Source organism: Perna viridis, chromosome 1, assembly GCF_037379345.1.
Source record: "Perna viridis isolate PV_CMFRI_1.1 ecotype Kerala chromosome 1, ASM3737934v1, whole genome shotgun sequence".
Classification (NCBI taxonomy): domain Eukaryota; kingdom Metazoa; phylum Mollusca; class Bivalvia; order Mytilida; family Mytilidae; genus Perna; species Perna viridis.
The window spans coordinates 70,235,971-70,260,421 of record NC_142445.1 but is presented as its reverse complement, the minus strand read 5'-3'; the positions used below and the strand labels follow the sequence as shown (position 1 = coordinate 70,260,421).

General features: G+C 33.7%; 1 protein-coding gene across 1 annotated transcript; it reads left to right on the top strand.

Annotated features, from left to right (window-relative positions):
- The first annotated feature begins 1,234 nt into the window (after positions 1 to 1,234).
- Positions 1,235 to 15,675, top strand: LOC148630197 (small ribosomal subunit protein eS12-like). Its single transcript, XM_088562868.1, has 6 exons — positions 1,235 to 1,339; positions 6,617 to 6,662; positions 7,771 to 7,899; positions 8,749 to 8,851; positions 12,816 to 12,917; positions 15,583 to 15,675. Exons 2-6 carry the CDS (start codon positions 6,643 to 6,645, stop codon positions 15,643 to 15,645), a joined length of 417 nt encoding a protein of 138 aa, XP_088418994.1. The 5' UTR covers positions 1,235 to 1,339; positions 6,617 to 6,642; the 3' UTR covers positions 15,646 to 15,675.
- The last annotated feature ends 8,776 nt before the right edge of the window (positions 15,676 to 24,451 follow it).

Below are 24,451 nucleotides of genomic sequence, written 5' to 3'. Positions count from 1 at the left end.
GACGACGACGGACGCCAAGTGATGGTAAAAGCTCGCATGGCCTTTGGCCAGGTGAGCTAATAAAGCTGTTTAGCTTTGATCTTGGTTGTGAAAAGCAACAGTAAGTCTCTCGGATAAGATCAGCAAACTTCGAGTGGTACGAACTGAAGTGAAGTTGCGATATGCTCTAAAATCTAAAATAACTTCTTTACCGTGATGACCCAATCAAAACAACTCGGAGACTTGGTGTTCCTTAGCTATATTGCTAACCGATCGTTTCATCTTTTAATGTAAACTTCCCGCTCTCATGCAAGTAAAAAACACACACGTAGAACACATGTGGATGGTCAGAGACCTACAATTTAATTACAGGTCTATGGTATGGTATTTACGAGGTATATTGTGATCTTTGTCTGAAGCTAGAAATGACGGTTCTGTGGCACCTATCTGCAGCATAAGCTTGTGTAGTAATATTAAATTATGCAAATCATATACAAACATCACGAGAATAGGTATGGTGTATATGTCAGAGAGACAACAACCCCACAGGGATGAAAATGTCAGTATAAACTGTATGTACAATACTGACATTACGAGTGCAAGAAGTCGCTAAGAATATTAGCGACTTTAAAAGATACCCAAATCTATGTAAAAATTTCTGACGAATGGATCCTTAAAAATGCACATCCCATATATAGGGAGTACCCCGTCGCATTGGGTGTTCCTATATTTTAGGATAACTATCGGGTAAAACATGTACAAACTGTAAACAATACAAGTATACAGGAGAGTTCTTCGTGATGTCATCACTTACCTGTGATTTGGTTTTGGTTAGCAAAAAATCCATTAAGTGGTATGGGGCATCAAGTTTAAATCATCATATTTTTTTTTCATTTTTAAAGATAATTGAAAAATTCTTTTGGTTCCCATAATTGCTACTATTTTTTTATCCAAGGAATTTTAAAATAAATATTCAGTAATTAGACTATATGTGCATAAGAATTAGATTATAATTTTATACGAAAATAGAGGTTTATATATAAATATCACTACATATTTATTTTTCAAGTAAAAGACTTATAAATTCACATACAAAATATGAATTATTTTATCTAAACGAAACATTTTACAGAAACAAAATTGCAAATTAGTGAATATGACATCACTAATGAGATTGGCGAACTCTCCTTACATGATAATAAGAAGAGTGCTCAGGCCAAAGCCTGGCTACATGTGATGTAAAAAGTAACAGGAAATCTGCCTCTGATTTCATGAAATCTACCTCGTATTCATTTGGACAAACCGGAAGACCAAGACAACTTCCTTTTTTACGAAGAACTTGATCACATTGGACATCATTGTAAGCATCGCGTTAAAAATCGAGTGACATCCATTAACACATATCGTAACTTGTCAATTTCCCCTTTGCGAATAGAAAAATATTCTTTGATACACATTTCTCATTTCGTTTATCATCGTTCTGTAGGGTATTTTGGCCGTCGAACCGGTATGAAGTGGTGGTCTATATTGAACTTCTGGTCACTCAGTACTTGGTTTCTAATACCCCTGAAAAAAGCCCCGATTTTGATCAGTTTTTGAAGTGCAACTTCAATGCATCACAGCATCAAAGATGTCCTACTTGTTTTCATTCTAGAGTGAAATTTAATGTAAAAAATTGTGAATGCAGACGTGCACCAAATATAACTATCTACTGCCAATGTGTAAATCAGGCAGTCCCTAGGGTATGTTGTGAATGAGTTGTTCACTGCTCTTAGGTCTAAGGCTCAGCTGAGCAGTGTAATGATTTTTCAAGTTTCAAGATGTCCTACCTGTAGTTTAGTGAAGACTTGTGTGGAGTACACAGAAAATTGAAACTATATTGGAATTTAATGCATGTATTTTGTAGTGTTACTCTATACAACTCATTTACAACTAAATGCAGTTATGTAGACTCTTTAATTTGTTGTTGACTAATGCTATATTTACAACAGATTTGGAAAAAAGCAAACTTTACTTAGGTTTTTAATAATGGAAATGCTTATGAGGTTAAAAACTACAGACCGATCTCGCTGTTTAACATTATTTTGAAGTGTATGGAACGGTGTGTCTATACTAGAATTCACCTCGGCCTGTTTGCAGTTTTTTTTAATTATCTTTTAAGTTACTCGTAAGTTCCTTTAAAAAAATTGCCATTTAATTCATGTCGTTCTGTACTATACTCGGCGTCACATAAATAACATACTGCTAAAATTTGAATAAAAATATTTTCTGCGACTTTATTGAGACCTACCGTCGTTTAAATTGTCTTAAATGACTTGCTCATTCGTTTAGCCAAACGGCTTCTCCCTAAACATTGAATCGTTAAATTCCGGTCAGATTTTAATTCTAGGTGCCAATATTTACATTGTAAAAAGTCGGCCATGTTTACAGTGATCGGGTTGCTAGGAGATGTTGTTTACGTTTAAATGGTTTGTCCAAAAACCGAAGAACCCAGAATGCATTTCGGCGTTATTTCGGATATCTCGGATTTATTTTACGCGAACAACGTACAATACCGAGAAGTTAATCAAGCAGACGATTGTCACCGGAGTTCGACGGGAACTTACGAACTTCGTTTGTAAATAAATCGTCCCGTAGAAACCGACATGGCGGATATTAGTATGGGATTTTCCCGTAAGGATTTGTTACGCATGATTTAAGCTAAAAGCGACTTGTTCAGGGAGAAGCCGTTTGGCTAAACGAATGAGCAAGTCATTTAAGACAATTTAAACGACGGTAGGTGTCAATAAAGTCGTAGAAAATATTTTTATTCAAATTTTAACAGTATGTTATTTATGTGACGCCGAGTATACAACTTTCATACAATTATTTGTCGTTCTTACATCCAAGATCGAAATAATTCCATATTTATTTTTTCTACGAGAATTTTGCACTGAACATTTGTTTATCCGCCATCTTGTTTCTATGGATATTTTGAAATGTTCCCTAAAAATTAATCAAAAAAAACTTCCTCTCGCACCACAATGTTATAACTGCTCACCAATCTGGATTTATGCGAGGTGATTGGCTATAAACCAGCCAATTGATGTAACAAATACTTTTGGCAAGGCTTTGTATAGTGGGAAGGAAATCAGACTAGTATTTATGACAAGCTACACATTCAGTCGTGTATGGCCACTGGTCTTTTATTTAAACTAATGAACCACGGTATTTTGGGAAAACTGTTGGATTGGTTTAAGAGTTATTTGAGTGGTAGAACTCAGCGCGTTTGTATGAATTGGGGTCTCTCCGAATGGATAGCCATAAATGCTGGTGTACCACAGGGTTCGATTTTAGGACCTCTGTTATTAGATATATTTATAAATGACATTGTTGTAGACATAAATGTGACTGTTAGGTTATTTGCTGACGATACAAGCCTCTTTGTGACTGTCGATTTGCCTGCTACAAATATCTTAAATAATGACCTCGATAAAATTCACCAGTTGGCTACTACTTGGCTTGTAAAATTTAATCCACAGAAAACCGAGACGATGCTTATTTCGCTCAAGTCTACATGAGTGGTACATCCAGTATTAAAGATGAACGATCACGATATACTGGAAGTGACAAGCCATAAGGATTTGGGTGTAACGTTTTCAGATAACGGATCGTGGCATAATCACATCGACTAAATTGTCAAAAAACCGTTTACCCATGTAAATGCACTTCGTCGCTTGAGATTAGTTCTTGATAGATTTACACCCAAAAAATGTATTTCTTTTACATTAGACCACTAATGGTAAATGGCGACATCATTTGGGACAACAATATAGAATATTTGTCTGAAAAAGTTGGGAGTGCAAATTGAGGCCATGTGTATAGTAACGGGTGGGAAAAGCTAGCAGATCATAGAAAGAATCATGAACTTGTGATGATTCATAAAATGGTGCATAAGAATACAGTAGATTCCGCTTAATTGCATAGCCTATTTGCCAGTAAAAATTATGCAAATAACCGGGCTATTCTTATAACCGAAATTACGATTTTACCGGAAGTGTGAGTTCAGGTAAGACGACGATACTGTGGATCAACCAGGGATATCACTGTTCAACATTTCTGATCTGGTATTTAATTGTTATAGACCTTCACATTGTATTGTTCTTTTATCAATAAATAATAATATATATTGTGTTTATCTTGTTTGTTGACCTTCTTTACGTCGTGTGTAGTTATAAGTCAAACCACGTGTTTCTCATCTATAAATAGTCAAGTAATTTCCTGACCTTTCTATGAAAGAAAATCCCATATTTCATATTTCAGACAGGATTCAGTATAATATTCATCAATGTTTGCAGTTTCTGGGCTTTTGAAATGGTCTGTGCGTTTTTATTCCTCTGTTCAATCACCATTGTACACTGATAGTTGTGTATTATACGTGTCATTGACCTCAATATATTCCTATGAAGTGTGGATAGTATGGGGCACCTTAGGGTAGTTGAATTTCATTAGACATTGTACTGAATGAATGAGGACTTTTAATTTTCGGTTGATATTTATGCCTAGTAACCCAATCTCACTAAAAACTGTTCAGCTCATTAAAGAAAATTAAATTTACATTGATAATCATTTGTAGTCGGAAGAATTTAAATAGGGACAAAAAATATCCCAAGCCGAACCCAAGCCGCATCATAAGGTGATGTTTGGCATGTCGTCAGAAGTCATTGTTGACCTAGGTGCTTGTTTATTTTAATGCAATTAGAAATCATTTAAATTGTCTTTTATGTCCATTATGTTTTCAATCCATTATTAACACCTCCTGATTGATGATAACCTAGTTTTTACAACAATAAATATGATTGACATATTTATGACCCGAAGGCTTAAAATAGGATTTGGGAAACCCTGTCTTTACCTCGATGAGGCAAAATTCTCTATGCAATAAACCGAAATGCACCTGCAAGGCCTATGCAAATGAGCGATTTTTTTCCCTAATAGAATAATAGGAAATGGTTTTGTGCAGGAGAAAATTATGCTAATAACCGAAATATGCAATAAAGCGATATGCGATTAAGTGGAGTCGACTGTACTCCTGACTACCTTTTTAACTTGATAGCAAACACGGTTTTGGACCTGCATCATCGTTTTACTCGACATTCAAACAACATGGCTAAAATATGTACGAGAACCAATATCTATTCTGGTTACTTTTGACCTTCAAGTGTCAAATGAAAGAACTTGCCTCTCGACATTCGTAAGGCCTTGTCGTTAGAAATGTTCAAGAACTATTTGAAAGTTCCGAACGTAAAATGCCCAACATACTTCTATATCAGCAGTAGAATCGGTCAGGTGCTCCATGCACGACTACATATGGATAGTAGTTCTTTGAATGCTCATTTATTTTCGTGAAATCTTGTGGTAACCCATATTGAACATGTCTTCAATCTGAAATGTCAGCCCATTATCTTCTTCACTGTAACAAATATTCAGCCATTTGTCAGACATGCTTATTGTCGTTACATTTACCAATCCTGTTAACTCCCAAAATTTTACTTCATGGATCGGATGCTCTAACTTGAGAACAAAATATATATATATTTACAAATGTGCGAAAGTATACAGTAGACAGTAAACATTTTGTGAACACCTTACTATAATCAATTGCCTATTAAAGCATTTCATCTTTTTTTTTCCTAAATACTTTTTCTTCTCGCTACATATTATATTCTTCAACATGTGAGCATGTAATAGAACATATGTGCGAACCAAATTGTCATTCTTTTAAGGAGACGGACTTAGTATAAGCTATGCTTGTTTCTGAATCCCTGTCTTATTACTATTATGTTTCATAATTTATTGTAATCGAACTATTTCTGGATAAAATATGTTTAAACTACAACTCCCTGGCATTGGCAATTGTAATTTTAACTACTACTTCAGTGGTAATCCTGAAAAGTTCAGCATGACGTTGCAGTGTCTAAAATCAGATCTGGTGACCTGTTGCCTTTCCTTTTTTTTGTAAATGTATACAATTTAATGTTCCATGTCAAAGTTCACTCCTCATCTCTTGTAAGCATTGCCTGTCCATCAAGTACCCCGCAACAGTGAATAACTTGTGGGGGTCTTTCTAACCAGTTCCAACTGACCATGAAATTTGCTTTCAGCATCTTGGTGGTGTTTCCTTTCTCTTCTAGGCCCCACTCTTCAATAGTATTTACTCGCACAGTCTTTTATTTTTAGAATGAATTATAATATAGGTTTAAGTAAGCGAGCAAGAAATTTGTCTCCTGAACAATTATATTAATCAAATAGACAAACATTCAAGGTAAAGTTTAAGGACGGCAGTATGTTCAGATCACTTTCAATTCACCTAACAATTTTGTTCTTCTGCTTTTTAAAACCATATTTTAGCATTGTATTTTTTAAGAAGCCGTCTATTAGCTTTTAATTTTTGCCAATTTCGGGTTGTTGGTTTTATACAACCTTTCTTGTCGCACTCGAGTAAAGTCAACCCTAAAACACCTAGTTCAGTAAATTTCATTCAAATCTGAGAGAAATTCTAACATTTGAAGTTGCTTGTACTATGTCATGTAAAAAATATTGTGCAACCACAGAGTCATGCTCTATTATTAGATCAACTTGTTTGATTTTTTTGTAGAAGGACGTCCGTCTCCAGAACCTAACATGGCATCGGATACGGAAGGGTAAGATAATTTTTATCATTAAATAGGAATGTTTTATTTACATTGATTTGTTTGTACTAGAGTCATATATGATGTGTGAATAACACAAGGTTTTAATCTAAATGTGAGTTTTTAAAAAATGAAGGCAATTTTTGTGATTAATCTGTGACAGTATTTTCAATGCACTTTTTATTGGTGACTCTGAAATGACTATAGATTACTTGAAATCAATAAGTTACTTTCAGGTTAATTTAAACATTGGAGTGAAATTTCTAACTATATGGGTAGTATATACATTGTATTATTGTCTGGAAGTTGTCTAAAAGTTCCACTGAGAATTTTCCTTAGATATCAGTTGCACAGAAACCTTTTGAAAACTTGGTTGTGAAAAACAGTCCTTGCCTTCAAATTTTTTGTCCAGTAGCCCTTTGGGCTAGCAAGTTTGAATTTTTGGTAGCCCGAAAAATTCAGAAAAAAAATAGAGAATTTATCAATGAAAAATGACATGCAAATTATCCGAGGAGTTCGATTGACATTGCTAAAATTTCAATACCGAAAACTATCGACGGACAACAACGACCCACAAATCAAAATAAGAACCACAGTAATTTTAATTTGACAACTAAATATTATGTTGTCCTACAAGTATTTGTGAAAGATTTTATTATATAAATCGATTAGTTTTTAATTAGTTTTACTTTTAATCATTATTTTTTATAGTAACTCTAACATAAAATAAACGTGGCATATTGCTGTTTTTAATTAACGCCTGGTTTTCAGATATCATCAGGTTTAACTCGGAATGATTTGACACGAAAGGACAAAAGGTTGCGAAAGTAAATAATGACAAAAATGAACAATAGTGACATTGTCATAACTTTGTAATTATATTTCGGACAGAATGAAAACACAACGTACTGTAGGTCATTGAAACACTTTAATCTTACACCCTCACAACTCGAATCTGACTAGCCTGGTCGGGCTACGGACATTTAAACTGTACTAGCCCGAGGCTGATTTTACTAGCCCCGGGCTTCGGGCTAGTGGCTAACGTCGAGGACTGAAGACATGTATGTACATGTAAAAAGAAAACTTGCAATGACAACTGAACTTTTGATATTATTAACAGAGATGATGTCCCTATGGCTGCAGGAGGAAGCATGGATGTATTTACAGCCCTACAAGAAGTTCTCAAAACATCACTGATTCACGATGGGTTAGCCAGAGGCCTTCATGAATGTGCAAAGGCTCTTGACAAGTATGGTCATGAAAATGTACTACAAGTATTTTATTTTTCCAAATATCAATTAAGTGATAAATGAAAATGACTACTGAATCAGATTACTTCATGAGATGGACTGTTGTCAAATTTGATAAGATCATTGGTTACATGCTGCCTTGAAAAATAGTCCCTGCTGTTTTAGGAACAAATCTGCTGTTTATAATCTTTCATTGAATATTACTAAAAAAATTTGGGCAGTAATCATAGTATCACAGTCTCTTTTTAAAAGCTGATCTTATAACAGGGTTTGTTTAAAGTCAATAGTATGAACCTTCCAGTCCTTTCCTTCAAAATTTTCAACAACTAGCCCGAATAATAGAGGATTGTATAGGATTCAACTAGCCTGAAACAAGAAAAGTTAACATCATTTCACTAGCCCTAATCAATTTTTACTAGCCTTCAGGCTATTGGCCAGATGAGCACTGATCTATATAAATGTGAACTGGTTTCTGTTAGGCCAAGAAAACCAATTGAGTTACCAAGTTACATTGGATGAAAAGAGGTTGGCAGGTGGTAAAATCCTTTTATTTTTATATGATCACAGAAAATTTGTTAGGATGATTGGTTACATGCTTCCCATTGAAAAATAATCTCTGCTGTTTATAATCCTTTCATTGAATATTAGATAAGAATTATTTTTGAACACTGTAGACACTTGGTTTTTGTGCATTCAATGTGCTACAGATGAATTGTTAGGAATAGGAAAGTACACTAAAGTTTCTTTTTCGAGACCGACCTAAAAGTGTTTCTATTATCAAGGTTTGTTGTGCTTCACTGTAGCAAGTTGATTTTTAGTTATATGTTCATTTTGTTGTTTTATTTTAGACGTCAAGCTCACTTGTGCATCTTGGCAAACAACTGTGATGAACCAGCCTACGTCAAACTGGTTGAGGCTCTTTGTACTGAACATGGCATAAATCTACTGAAGGTGAGGAATGATTTTCAGGAAACATTATTTTCAAGGATTATTGGATTCTTGAAAACTCTATAGGAAAGTTTCCAATAAAAATCAATTTTCCACCAACAATGCTTGCTTTCCAAGTTTAAGAAAATCTTTTGAGAGGTTTTTTACTTGTTTACTATATGGAAAGTGAAACATGATAGAGCCAAGATAAAAATATGTCAGTTTAAGGTTACCCTTCCTACCCTAGCACATTTTATTGGTATTTTTATATGACCGCTAAAAATTTGCAGCTGCTTATTGCTATGACACTGTTATTGTTTATAGACACTTTGTTTTTGTGCGATATTTGAGTATTGGTTGGTCTTAATAAAATTAAAAAACTAAAAAGTGAACTAACACCTGATATATGTTGTTTCTACAGAAGTCCAGGGGTTGATCAGTCCTTTCATTAAGAGGTGGTACCAGGTACTTTTACTCTAAGCTACTGGAAGGTACCTCCTGAATTTTGAAATTTCATATATGTTATGGGTTTGTACAGGTCCTTAAATCCTTGAAAAGTCATGGAATTTTATTTGAAAATTAAAGGCCTTGAAAAGTCATGGAATTTTATTCAAATGACATATTGTTTTATTAAGTGTTGAAATAAAATCTACAGTCTTTTTCTCGTGTTTGTGAAGGTAAGTCAAGGGAGAATAATCTGTAAGTGTACAGGGACTGGTTTCCGTTTGTGAATGTCATAAAGGGAACCAGATTTAACTGGTGATTTAACAAAGCAGTCTAATTCAGGTAAAAGCTTAGATTTTGCTCCTGTTAGAAGTCATGGTAACACAGACCAGCTCTATGAATGTGTTCAAAACCTTTGGCATACATAAATATGCCTACAATAAGTGAAAAATTTATAAAAAAAGATGCACAATTGTTTGAGGTTTTGCATACCTGCCAACTTAAACGATTTAAGCATGTTTTTCACGATTTTGACCATTTGTCCAGCTAACAGGATTTTTCAAATCAAATTCATCCCAAAACCTGATTTTGTCAAAATTACATAGAAAAATCGTAATTCAAACCCCTAAATTTGTGTTTCAATAACATTTTTTGGATTAGATCATAAATTTGACAAAAGCGGTTAATTGCTGTCTGATGACCAGTAAATAATCCCAGAGGACCAATCGGCTGATCAGGGGTATCGATGATTGACAATTAGAAAATGAATATGGATTGGATCTACCACTATTTTATGAACAGCCAATCAATTTCTTTTCTCAATAACTTCTACTGCATAATTAATTTGTCAAATATTGTCAATTTAACAGGTCTGAATTTGTAGAACCGTGTAAGCAAATTATAAATTTACGGGTGTTTATACAAAATGAGTTACCTCCCTTACAACTTTCAGTAATGTTTAGTTATTTCAACAGTACAGTACATTTCCTGAAAGTTTTGTTTGCATTAGCTAAAAGAAATACTATTTATTGTAAATTTTCATGATTTTGAAATTAGGTAGCTGCATTATTGAATTTTTGTTACATTTTCTCATATACTGCACCTCATAGTATGCACTTAATGAAAAGAATAATTTATCCAAGTTTCAGCTGGTGAGGGAAAGGAGTTAAGTCTTTCTAAGTGAAAATGAATTGATACATGCTGGTGTGACTATGATGAGGTCTGTGATCAATCCATTCCTATAATTGAAAATTGAGGTTCCTCATGATGTATTTGTAGGGATGATGTGCACAATGCATTTCATGATAGTAGAAAGACAAAATGTTTTCTCATTTATTTTTTAGAATTTAAACTTCAGCATTTCAGTTAGGTTCTGAGGAATCCACCACAAAAAGGGGCTAACAAACATCAATTCATTACATTGTGTCCACATTCTGTTCAACTGAAAAAGGCTGTGTATTACTGGAGTGGTTGTCTTATTCATACATTACAATAGTAAAACCCATACAGCTTGCTAAATATGTCGCAAAATTGTCCTTTCACCCACCTTGCCTGAAAAACCCCTATGGGGATTTTCAAAAGTTGGCAGGTATGGTTTTGGGTATGGAATATTAAAAAAAATACTTGAAAAGTCCTGTAAAATTGGAACAAAAAAGGTGTATGAACCCTGTATGTTTATAAAAGTATATGATGAAAAGTACCTGCTACAAAATGAAAGGTACCCACATTGTCAAATAATAATGAAACCCCTGGTTGATACCCAGATATTCTGTGGTTATTTCAGTAATCTTTAAAAAAAATGTACCTATCTAGTGAACAACAACACCTTCTGGACTTAATGTCAATTTAGTTTCAGTGTCTAGGGTCTGATATGGTTCCCTAGGCACCAAAATTAGTTTGTCAAATAAAGGTAAATATGGTAGTCCATGTTGTTGTTCATTAGATTGGCTCATTAACAAAGCTTTACAACAAGCTTACAAACCACAAAAAAAGAAGATTGGTATTGTTTTTTGGGGTCATGACCCCAAATGTTATAGAATATGGGGCCATAAATGGGTCTAAAACAAGCATATTAAAGAATTTAACCACATAAACATAGGAATGTCTATGCTATGGTTTCATTATAATCTATACCACAATGGTCTGACTAGTTTCGATTTTTGGGGTGAAGACTTTAACGTTTCAGAAATAAGAGGCCAAAAATATGTAGTTTTGTGATGTCCAATAACTTGATTATTAGTGAAGAAATCTCTTTGAAATTGTATTACAAGGTGCCATACCACTAAAGAAAGACTGGAATAGAATCTGGGGAATGAACTTCATAAAAATTTTACAAGGTGCCACATCACGAATGGAAGAGTGGGATTGATGAGGTGACTTGAACTAAGTAAGAATAAGGGACCAGAAACAAGTTTTTTCCTGATTTCTGGACAGTAATTTGAGTGAAAGGGAATGGATCTCTTTGAAATTTTTCCACAAGTTGCCATATTACCACATGAAGTTCGGAATTAATTTGAAGGTTTTGGTTCTTGTTAAAATTGATCCTGTGTCAAATGTCTAACTGTAATCTGAATTCGAAGAGGTGTCAAGTTTGAATGGTCTCAACTGTGCAGGGTTCGACCTCTGCAGTCATTTCAAGCTGTGCCCTGTAGAGCATTTTATATACCGTGTATTCTCTCCTTGAAGTCAGATTGTTTTACTAAATTTTTAACTGCTGGGAAGGGTTCCAACTTCAGATGAGATCTCGCCTATGAACTAAAATTGTCAGCCTGAAAATGTCAATAGCTTGATAATTGACACGAGGCTGACACCAACATTTGAACAGCCAGACTGGCACTGTTAATCCCAATATTAAATTGTAAATGTCAGTTTTAGGAAGTATGTCTTCATCTTCTACCTTTAACAGCGGAAATATGTTGAGTAAAAGAATATTTAATGTTCAGTCTTTATTTTACCACAATACTGATCTTATTCGTCTTTCCCACTCATCCATTTTGTGTATTGATTTTTACTTGTGTACACTCATAGCCAAAAACCAAATGGTGTAATAGAAACACTTGTTATCCTATGATGAGAGACTTCCATGCTCCCTCTTCTGAAAGATGATGTGGATACAATGGATTTCTTGCCTTTCTGAGGTTAACCATAATGTGAATGTAAAAATCCTATTCAAGCACATCAGAAGTTCCTTCTACTACTACTGGTCTGTTGCTTGAGTGCATTAAATTGTAAAAAAGGTAGATTTTTGTATTCGATAGTTAAATAATTTTTTTTAATTAAAATTTGCTTAAGTAAAAATTGCGATTCTTACACCATCATAAAAAAAAATTCTTAATTCTCATCCAATATCTTTCAAAATAAGAGGCAGATGGGCGAATTTTGTACCTAAATTGGGAGAAGATCAAAATATAAGAAATTCAAGGAGTGTAAAAAATTGAGTCTGGAGAGGATGAGAATCTAGAATATTTTTTAATTTGGTCTTACCTTGTTAATGTGATTAGCAATGGGTTTTTTTTATGTATTTATATATTTTTTTAATTAACAGGTTGACGACAGTAAGAAACTAGGTGAATGGGCTGGATTATGCAAGATTGATAGAGAAGGAAAAGCCAGAAAAGTGGTTGGCTGCAGTTGTGTTGTTGTTAAGGTAATATTATCTTCGGTATCAAATATGTTAATGTAGTCTTGAAGGAGACGCGACACAAAAAATATCATTTTATAAACATATATAGTATGTTTAGATACGAGTGTAACAGATGTTTTCTCATCAGGTAAATAAAGTTAGAATGATTTATTTGTGTTTCCCAACGACCTAATTAATATGCATGAATGGAACTCAGAGTAAAGCCCTATTACCACATATAGAAGTGCTACATCATTGGTTCTCAATCTCCATTTTGGTACATGAAAAATGTATACATGTGCCTGAAAAAATTAATAAATCTTAGAAAATAGCTTGTATATATAATGCAGAGTGGTCCACTGATCTGTGTATTGGTACAATGATAGTGTTCAGAAAGTAAGAAGACAAAAGTTCTTCTTGTTTTCTGTCAGCTTTTCATTTTTGTTAGGCATACGTTCCCTTGTGGTGAATACACAACTGCTTTGCACAGTATTTCTAGGATTTGAACTGTAGGGTACAACTAAAATAGTGACACACTGTGTATCATTCTCTCTGTACCACTCATTTATATTAATAAACAAGCCCAGTAGACTTAATTATGACCAAGAGATAGCGTGGGTGGCTTCTTTTATCTTCACATGGTTCAGTTACCCATGACACAGGTGTCGACGTAGGTATATGACTTCGATAATAATTGTAATATAATTGAATTTCTTTTGTCTTGCGGATTTTGAAATAAATTTACAATTTACATGGAGAATTTGACACAATACACAGTGTATAATAGGTGACCCTAGGCGAGTTAAAGGGAGCTTTTCTGATAGACAATATTTTTATATGGGTCAGTTAAAAAATTTAATTTAAGCAAAAAAGATTTAGAACACAATGAAGCTTCAGCACAAAACCCTTACGGGTTATCAAATAAAATTATCAAAAACCAATAAAAAACCAACATGTTCGTATTATCTTCTGGACTTGCAGTGACTATGTTACACTCCTTGTTACTGGTACCTTTGTCAGGAGTAACGTTCCGTAAGAAAAGGATGAAATGGAGATCGGAACAGTTTAAATCTTAGAATATGAATTTGATTTACTGTATGTACAAAGTTAAATCTTTCATGACAGAACATGAAGAAATATTTCTGTGTTGTCTCACTGTGGGTAGCCTAGTCTTCATACATGTAATAGTTTGATATTTCTGACATTGTTCATCATTTTCTTCTCGATGTGTTTTAAATTGATACAACTGTAAGCACCATATTTTCCAGACTCTAAGTCAATATATTTTTTTTTTTTTTTTCAAGAAACGGCCAGCCTCTACCTATCATCCACTTCAACTTATATAAGCATTTTTAAAGAAAAAATGTTCATTAACAGTGCGTTTCATTAGATTTGTTTAGTTCAGTTTGATTGCTTTCATTAAAAATTTTGGGTAAACTGCAATCAATGAAAGCTGTCACTCAAACATTCAAACTGGTGATCAAACTATCAATGTCACTATCCTTTATGAATGAATACGAAAATGTTAATAAAAACATTAAAATATATAAACGAACTCCAGAAGATAGGTTAAGAAAACTCTTTTTTAGTGGTAAGACATTATCGAGTGTTCCAGAGTTGTTGATCCTTTAATATGCAAATTTGTACCTATTTACGGTATGTCATTACACATTCGCAGGCGGCTCAAATTATAATCAGTTAAAGTGTTATCTAAATGGCCAATTGCAACCAAATTTAAAGGTAACAATTTTTTTATTGTATTTCGAAATACCAGGTAATATTGTTTATTAATTACCGCTATACTTGCTAACAAACCAAAACTTTCAATATTTTCACTCTCAATTGTAGAAATCATGTAAAAAATGCAGAAGTTTAGCACATTTCAACCACTCGATCTATGAAATTGAGGACCAATGCCATAACAGGGTCATGTGACCACATGGCTAATTGAATTTGTATGGCTTGGGTCATCGTCTTTTAAATCAATTTATCTTCAATTAAACGATGTAATTGACTGCAAGGAGCATTTTGATTATATACATGTATATTAGGTGTAATAAATCAAATAAACTAAAAACTGAAAAAATAAATTTTTGTGTCCTGTCTCCTTTAAGCCAACAGTTTTGCAATTTTCATTTCCTATTTAACCAATCAAAAATTGAACCAGTAAGGAATTCAGAGCCAGTAACAAGCATTTTCATTATATCTTGACAAAAACTTATTAGTCAATGGGTCACTTCGAAATTGTACCACAAGGTGCAATTCCACAAAAGTAAAACTGATACTGATTTTTTGGGTTGCGAGTTGAATCCTATAAAGTCCTCTTACATTAGGGCTAGTTGTTGAGAATTTTGAAGGAAAGGCACCAAGTGTTAACTGGAACCATTATTGAATATTTACGCAGAATCACATTGCAGATCTTTTCAAGCGTGAATGGTATGTCCATACTTTGCCCAAGTGTTCAGCATTCAACCTCTGCATTAATGTTGTGTCCATACTTGTTAACTTTTCAGTGTTCGTTCTCAGCAGTCATATCGAGCCGCACTGATTGAAGCATTTGGTTGAATTGGGCTTTAACTAGGATGTGCTTTTTTAACCATGTACCAACTTACATGTTAGATTAAGCCTTGTAAAAGTTAATTATCAATAATTATAATGTGCTAATTAGTATTTTAAATCTCTTTTTCAGGATTATGGTAAAGAATCACAAGCACTGGATGTGTTGAATGATTACTTCAGGTCAAAGAAATAAGAACTAAGCAATAAAGTGATGTTTTGAAAAGGTTGTGTTATAAATGCCTTTTCAGTATTTCTAGCTGTCTCTTTCTGCAGATTGATTTTAAGTAGAAAATACTGAGCAAAAGTAATGCCAGGATCATTTTGGAGATGGTCATTTGTGGAGTCATCAATATTTAAAAAAATATTAACAGGTTAATTGACCTTAATGCCCTTTACATGTAAAGGATCCACTTTTTGGGTGGCTGTGGCCAATCTAAAGTTGCTATTTAACCTCTGTAGGGAACACATTTTAGCCCATATCTGCCTTTTCATGGTTCAGTGTATGGCAGGAATGATGTTTCTAAACCTTTTGTTTAAATGATCACATGATTTCTTATTCTCCAGTTGGGTGGTCAGTCTTTATAGAGCCTCTAGTTAATTCTTAAAATACTTTATTTTCCCAAAGGCATTACAGTTAATAGGTATACATAGTACACATAACAAAATTCACAGCATATACCACACAGATAAGTTAAAGAGAACAAGTTGTAGAGCATGAATAATATAAAAAAAATTCTCTACTAACATACCAATGACCATATTACTGATACAATTTTTTAGCAAACATAATTTACCAAATTAACATTTTTCAGATAATATTTTAAAAGTTTATACATTAATGGATTTCTCCAATAATAACTTGATGTAAGTTTGGAGGGTATATAGGTTTCACCCCGTCTGTCCTAATTTTTTTCAGCAGATTGTGGCATTGTTGAGACTGGGAGATATGTATACTGTAAAGAATTAAGTCAGACAAATTGTAGAAATGGCGGCTATTTAACTTGTGTGCTTGGCCTTGCGCGTTGTCCACAATTCCTCCTAAACATGGGGTTATGAAACTAAATGAAAAACTGAAACACCCGCTGAGTTGCTCATAAAAAGTCAAGTCCAAGGTAGACACAGAAAACTATGATGCGTTGAACAAATCTTTTCATCACGCAGATCATCGAAATAAACATGTCCTAATATGCATGTCCCTCTCAACTAGCTACTGTTTTTCGCATATATCTCCAAATCCTGTAGGTTTGGCTAAATTCTGACGTAGAGTAAAAGTGTTCAGCATGACAAGATCTATCTGATCAAGTTTTGGTATTGATCCATTAAGCCATGTTGGGAGTTCTTGCCCTTTTTCAACAATTTTTGCTATTTTTAATGTTATTTCTTCCAAAAATCTCCTCTGACACTACTTGACCAATTGAAACCAAAATTGATATGAATGTTCCTTGTGATATCCTGCATGGAACTGATGTGGGGATTTTTGATCCATCAAAAAAAAACATGGCCCCCATTACTAAAAATAGAACATAGGGGTCCGACAGCTGTTTTTTGCATATATCTCAAAACCGTTAGGTATAGCCAAACTCTTCCAATTGCTGAAATGATCCTTGTAAGGTCTTCAAAAGACTTCAGGGATCAAAGTTGTCAGGCGACTCCTTGTAAGAGTTGTTGCCCATGAAAGATTTTTTTTTTTTTTAGTTTTCAGCAAATATCTTAAAACCTATAATAGATAGATTTGCTGAAATGATCCTTGTGGTAAGTCCTACCAAAGTCTTCAGTCAAAATTGTTGGACATCTTGTTAAATTACCATTGAAAGACAAACTTTAACAGGCGAGCAATTTAGGCTCCTGGGAGCCTCTTGTTTAATAATCAGCCGACACGATTTTTTCCAGCTAGGATAAAGAAAATAGAATTGAAATTTCAGTTTTCCAATTATTTTTACTGCCACCCACTATAATCTTACAACGTAAGAGGTAGAAATTCCGTTCCTCCATACCCAACCTCTTCCGAGCGCCGTATTGCATAATGCTCGTTCCGCCGTTCTTTGAAATCGGCAAAATTATAGTTTAACTATTAGCCATTTAAAACGGTTTACAGTTTCTTTACCATAACATGGCGAAAGGTGACTAAACTGAAGAAAACAAGTGACCTACATGATGAGAAAATCCAGCAATCCTGGAAACCCATTGTAAAAGCAGTTTAAATGAACTTCATACTTGACGAGTGTGTAATTCCCGTTGATAAAATTACGGATTTTAGAATTTGCGAAACGAACATATCTAATTGACCAGAGAATTGCCTTTACCAACTTAAAGTTCTCTTTGTCAAAAACATACTGTATTCTGTAAAATACGGACTTAATTCAAAATTGCTGGTCATTTTGACAACTGTCCTCATTACAAATGTTTTCTGTGTATTTAACAAATATTTAGGATTTTTATCGCTCGATTTCCGGTAGGTTAAACTTCTTTCATGTAAATAAGAGACTTAAAGTAACACGTTAAGCTAATTCACATTAGCGGTGGCCTTCAACATGTCAGATGCTCGAGGTTAGGATGGCACCAAGTCAGAAAATAGCTTGCCAGACAAACTAGCATTGCTGGAGTACCACCCACTACAGAAAATTGACAAGTTTGAAATTGTAACGTCTACTTTTTGAAATAAAGTTAAGGACAATGCCTGCTTCTAGTTTTGTTCATTCAACAACTTATAAAGTGGATTCCGTGAGAAGATCAAACGAAAATGGCTGCATAAATTTCACCACTTAAATGAAAGAGTAATCAAGGGAACCAAGGATATATCGGTAATCAAAAGAATGTATTCCAGGGACAAAGACCAGACATGGAAAGCAGACATACACAACAAAGAACATAGAGTAACTAAAATCATACATACAAAGTAACTAAAGTAAATAGCAACTCCACTAAAAACTAGGAGCATGGACCAGGTGCACCGGTAGGGTAAGCGTCCTCTGCTTTTCTAGAAACACCCGCCGAGTTGCTCATAAAAAGTCAAGTCCAAGGTAGACATGGAAAACTATGACGCGTTGAACAAATCTGTTTTCATCACGCAGATCATTCATCATTGAAATAAACATGTCCTAATATGCATGTCCCTCTCCACTAGCTACATTTCTCAGTTGTTACGCTTTATAGCCGTAGTGCTACAAGTTGTCGCATAGACACTATGTGTCATGTAAAAGCGCTTAGTTTCTCGGCACCTAGTTCCAGAGACATACATTAGAATGATTATTTCAAAAGCAATATCACCAGACCACAGACTGACATAATTTCCGAGAAATGCATTTCGAAATTCCTATGCCATCGTCTAAGCAAAGTTTATTTTTATTTGTCATATTCGGGCTTCTGATGTCACGAGGCGGTAACCGTAATAAAAATACCCGATATAATTTGGGATACATCAGGATGGTTTCGGGGGTTATACGGCCCTTTTGTTAAAAGAATGGCAAAAATGAGCGGCACTTAATAGCCTGGAGCAGGACGTGTATTCCCTGTCTGGAACCTCTTTCTTTATACAAGTTTCTTGATCGGAACCACTGCCACATTTTTGTAAATACTTAGTGTGTGGATCCGCCAGAACCCGCATGAAATATCTGAAAACAGCTCTTCCAATTGGTACTCAGCATACCTCTTTATATTTCATTTCTATGAACGATGCCTATTTATAATCTCGCAGGGTTTTCATTTCTAGTTAAACATCAAAAGGTTTATTATGCGTCTAGAAGGATGTATATATTCAACACCTTGGTGCCTTTAACTAAAAAGAAAACATTTATAGGCAACTTGAATATATCGACAGTGAACGATTGGTTTATTCGGGTAAACGCATAGAAATAAACAGGTACTGATAAGAGGTTAGATGTCAACTACTTTTAATTGAATCATTGTCAATTCAAACCAAATTAATCAGCATATTTAGTTCGTAGTAAAATTTGTTTATTGGGTTTGTTTATTGGCTGAAATAGCATCGAATTAATTATGATGTATTAGAAATACCTATAAAGTGGAGCCAACTATCTGCATTTGAACCTTGATGAGGTCAGCCAATGGGACTATTTTCCTGCGGTAGTGCAAGATAATTGCTTATGCTATCAGGCTTTACAAATGTAAAGGATCTGGCGACTGCTATATCAATTCTGATCTTCGATCTAAATTGATTAAAAGACAAGTTTTAATGTCTTCCAAATAACAACAAATTACTAGATTTTAGTGAATTTTTTCAACTGGAAAACCATAAGTAAATTTAATTTGTTTAAAAGTTTTTCTTAAAAAAAGTTTTTGTACTCTTTCAGTGTAATTGTTATATGAAAGTTTTCATTTAATGAAATCCGTCTGCATACTGAATTTTTCCTGTATTTTGTAGTTTTTTTTTCGATATTGACTTTCCACTAATCCCATCTGTAACACAACTTGTTTAGACCAAAGCAGTGCTCTATGATAAATTAAAACTACATGTTGTTGACCAACGTTAACCCTGTTTTAAATCTTTCCACTTTGATTTTAACGAAGGAGTTGAATAAACTATATACAAATCCTTGTTTTAACTAAACGTTTTAGCTACTTTTTACCACCTTTATTTTAAACCCAACTATATCTTACTGTAAGGAATGCTAAAGATACAAGAATAATGAAAATCAACATAGTTAAAGTATTGCACATTGAATTTTATTTGACACTTAAAAAATTGGAATGAAAATTTGTGTTCATAATGATGTGTAGGTACATATGTACAGTTAGATTATAATCCCACTTCAAAAGTGTCGGGTAAGATAATGGAATCTTTGAAAATTAAAAAAAAAAGGGTTTTTATGTAAGATATAAATAGTAGACATGTTTTTCTGGTTCCCACTTTATTTTTTGTTTTTTTTTCTCTGTCAAAAATCCGTAAACCAATAAATAAAAAAAATGCTTTAATGGGACGTTTAATTACCATATTGGGATGTGCAGACTGTCGGTCAAGTAAATTTGCAGTCATTTTCTGTCATTATGTTGACAACAACAAATATAATACTATCGACTGTGGTTTGGAGTTCAGTGTTTTGTAAGTGGCAACAAACTGTGTGTCAAAGTCTATCCACCATAGGGTTCAACAGGCTGCGGGGTATTAGTCCATTTGGGATTTGAAGTTTCGTAGGCCATGTGAGCCTATTACCATCACTTGGCGTTCGTCGTTGAAAACATATTTTTCTAAACTATTCTTAAAAAGAACAGAATTCAATGGAAGCTAGTATGATTGTTCCTTATTCAGGGTATCCTGCACTAATTGAAAATGACCAATATTTTATTTGTGGAACTGTCGTTACTGAAAAATGAAACATGGGGATCAGACAGCATTTTTATATCTCGTATATCTCGTATATCTCAAGAACAATATGTTTAGACAAATTTCTTACAAAAAGGATGAAAGTGTTCAGCATAAGGGGATATATCTGCGATAATTTTTTTTGGTGAAAATCCGTTATTACCCATGTTGGAGTTATTACCCTTTTTTTAAAAATATTTTTGATGTTATTACATGTAGTTCGAAAAATCATCTCAGAATTCAATGAAAGTTGATTCTTGAGATATCCTATACAAAATGAATTTTGGGATTTTTTATCCAGAAAAATACATGGCCACTTTTACAAAAATAGAATGTAGCTCTTCAAGCCAGGAGAGCGACCCATGCTCTTGTTCTTCATGTCATTCTCATAATTATTCATCAAATGGGAGTCATTGACCAATTCTTACAGTTTTATGTACCAAATTAATTTTCATTGAAAGACCTGTTGGAAGACTATATATAATTACCTGATAATGCCTATAAACAATTTAAGTTCAATGAAGCCATTTTGGTTCCTAAAGCCTCTAGTTGGTAACCTGTTCAGATCATTGATACAGGTCTTGTAAACTACTAAAAGGTACATGCTATCCAATCATGAATCACCTTCCGTTTTGTAGAATTTAATGAAACATAAGAAAACACCATATATAGCTAGAATACTCAAATCGACTCATCGAGCGAAGTTGTTCTGGGTATATTCCAAAGCTACTGCATTTTTATAGGTAAGAAATTAGCGGTCGTATAATGGTATCAAGCAGTCATCGTCTTTTGTACACATTTCATGTCCAGACAATCACAAGTATAAGTATAAGGATCTTTATGTACATAATTATTCCATAAGGTTGGCATACCACAAAAAAAGAAGCATGGGGTTGATGTTGGGATGTTGTGCTTTTTGATGGGAACATACAAGCAATCCAAGGTAGGCAGGGATTGATTTTTTGGGTTGTGTTTAATGACGCTTATTTCCTGTGTCAAATATTAAACCATAAGCAAAACTCAGAGCTCTATCAAGCTTGATTGGTGTGTCCATGCTATCCGAGATTGCTCTGACTGCCAACGTTTTTTTTTCCAGACAAGCTGGGCCCCCACGGAAATCGGAGCAATCTTTGACTATGTCCCTACTTGCCCCAACTGTTCAGAGTTTAACCTCTGTGGTGATGGCAAGCTGTGCCTTATGGAGCATTTTATTCTACCATGGATTTGACAAATTTGGGGAAAATATTTCGTTCCTCCATTCCCCCTACCCTTCAAAATATATTTTCTTATATTTTAATGCTCAAACGGTACACTAAGTTTAAACAGTATAACATCATAAAAAGGTAAATTTTATTTAACGTCCACACAAAAAAGTACATGTGGATAGAAATTTACCGACAGAGCTGACTTATGCTTGAATAACTTAATGTCATATATTGATTTGAGTTATGCCCCCTTCAACGATCAACTGTACATAAAAAAATGATATTTTTGCCTCAACAATTTTTTCTACAAATATACTGTTAAAACTATTACCAGCTGAGAATAAAACACAATTTTTCCCCTCACATTGCTGGTAACATTTTTTTTTAAAGAATTGGAATGGTTTTAGTGTTCTTGGTTTAATTTACTACATTTGCTATAAAATTTTGCAGACAATGAAATATTCAATGTATCAATAACTCAGACTCATTGGATAAAAACATTTAAAATATCAATATTTTGGTGTGACATGATTTTTGCTTCGAAATAGATGGACTTGATCACAATAACAACCCATAATTCTTGAAATATGAGCCTTAGTGGGAGTAGACCCATCATCTGACATGATAAAAAATGATGAAGACATATTTAATTCATAGCTTATTTGTCTATCCATACACATTATATTTATTTTCAGTTACAATAAATCGTACCTAAGGGTTGATGACATGGACAAATTGTCAAACCTTGTTTAACCAGGAGGTCATTGTTCATAACATTTAGCTTCAATTTTCTGAGAAAACATATGTAGATGTGAAGAGTTATGTAAAAGTGGTAAAAAAAGATTGGTAAGTTGCATAATTGGAAATTTTACTGTATTGTCTCACATGTTTAATCATCAAATTGTACAATATTTGTGTTGAAATGATGCCTTTATTGTACTGTGAGGTATATAGTATAACCTCTACAAATGTACTTTTAATGTTTATTTTATATAGTAGGACTGATATAACAAATGTAATACAGTAATAATGAATTGGTCGATAATTAATACAGTAATAATGAATTGGTCGATAATTAATACACTAATAATGATTTGGACGATAATTAATACAGTAATAATGATTTGGACGATAGTATTTAGATAACTATTTCTATTGAATTCCATCTTCAGTTGTGGATTCTCAACATGGGACACTGATGGCCTAAGGGTGGCCATGCCAGTGATTTTCAATTTTTACTATTTAATCAACAAAACTTCTCAAACATGAGGAGGTTCTCAGGACCCCTGTGGATCTGCCTATGATGCGACATTAGTTCTTTCATGGTACATTGTAACAATAACTAAGTGGTACAAACTTTAATATTCTGGAGAATTTAAACATTTTACAAGTCATCCAAGGGGAGGTTACTTGGTATTAATCTAGATTATAATAATGACTTTACACTTAACTGATTTCTGTATTGTTATAACAATACTATTGAGAGAGAGCACTGAGATTACTATAGATTTACTCTCATTTAAATGCCATTTCAATGACACAATGAGTTGCAGATATTTTCAGTTTTTAAGTTATAAAGTTTGAGCACTACATCAAAGGTACTTTTGTACAGACCTTTGGCTGATGTTAATTATTACAATGAATTTTTTGTCCGATATCATATTTCAATATCTTGGTTGGTTGAATTTTATTTTTAACTGTCCTGTACAAAAATATTACTATAATTGACAAATTTTGAGTGTTATGGCATCTGTTGGTCCAAAATCTACCTAAAAAAGTCAATTAAGAAAAAACTCTGAGAATGTGAGATTTTTGGCTTCTCTGAGTAACAGCATTGAAACAACCCCCTCTAAGGTATTCATAAACTAGTGGTGATAAAATTTTAGTTACCAGTATTTTGCCAACTTTCTTAATGTGTGCCAGTTTAATTACTTTGCATTGTAAGAATTAAGCTTTTACATTGAGTAATACACTTCATGTTTCTCAAAGGGATTAGAGAAATAATCTTTCTTTTATTGTTACTGTGTATTTAGATATGTAATATTCATTGTAAATCCTTTGAAGTGAAGTTTTGATTATATTCAATAATACAGTGAAAACTGTAGAAGTTTTAGGTATTGTTTTCTCTGTTCTCAAAATTATTTGTCCAATGTCTATGAGAATACATATTTTAAGTGTTTTTTTTCCAAGTTTTAAAAGATAATGCCATGACAGAAAGTTCAAATAGGCCACATGTTCCTTTTTTTTTAACAAAGAACTTGAAGTACTAGTATTGCAAAAATTCTTTTAATGAAAGGTTGAGATTAGGGGATGTGATTGCATGGCTGTCTACACTGTCAATGCAAAAAATGATATTAAAGATGTAGTTAGACCATCTAGTATGGACATGACATTGTAAATTTGTGTGAGAACAAGTTGATATTTGTTATTTATTACCTTAAATGACAAGTACTTTATGCATTCAAAAGTTGGCC

Bases quoted from the DNA above. Each gene is read 5' to 3' on its own strand.
- LOC148630197 (XM_088562868.1), top strand. From the start codon at position 6,643: ATGGCATCGGATACGGAAGG. The intron at 7,900-8,748 runs GTATGGTCATGA...GTTTTATTTTAG, and splicing joins TGTGCAAAGGCTCTTGACAA to ACGTCAAGCTCACTTGTGCA. The intron at 8,852-12,815 runs GTGAGGAATGAT...TTTAATTAACAG, and splicing joins ATGGCATAAATCTACTGAAG to GTTGACGACAGTAAGAAACT.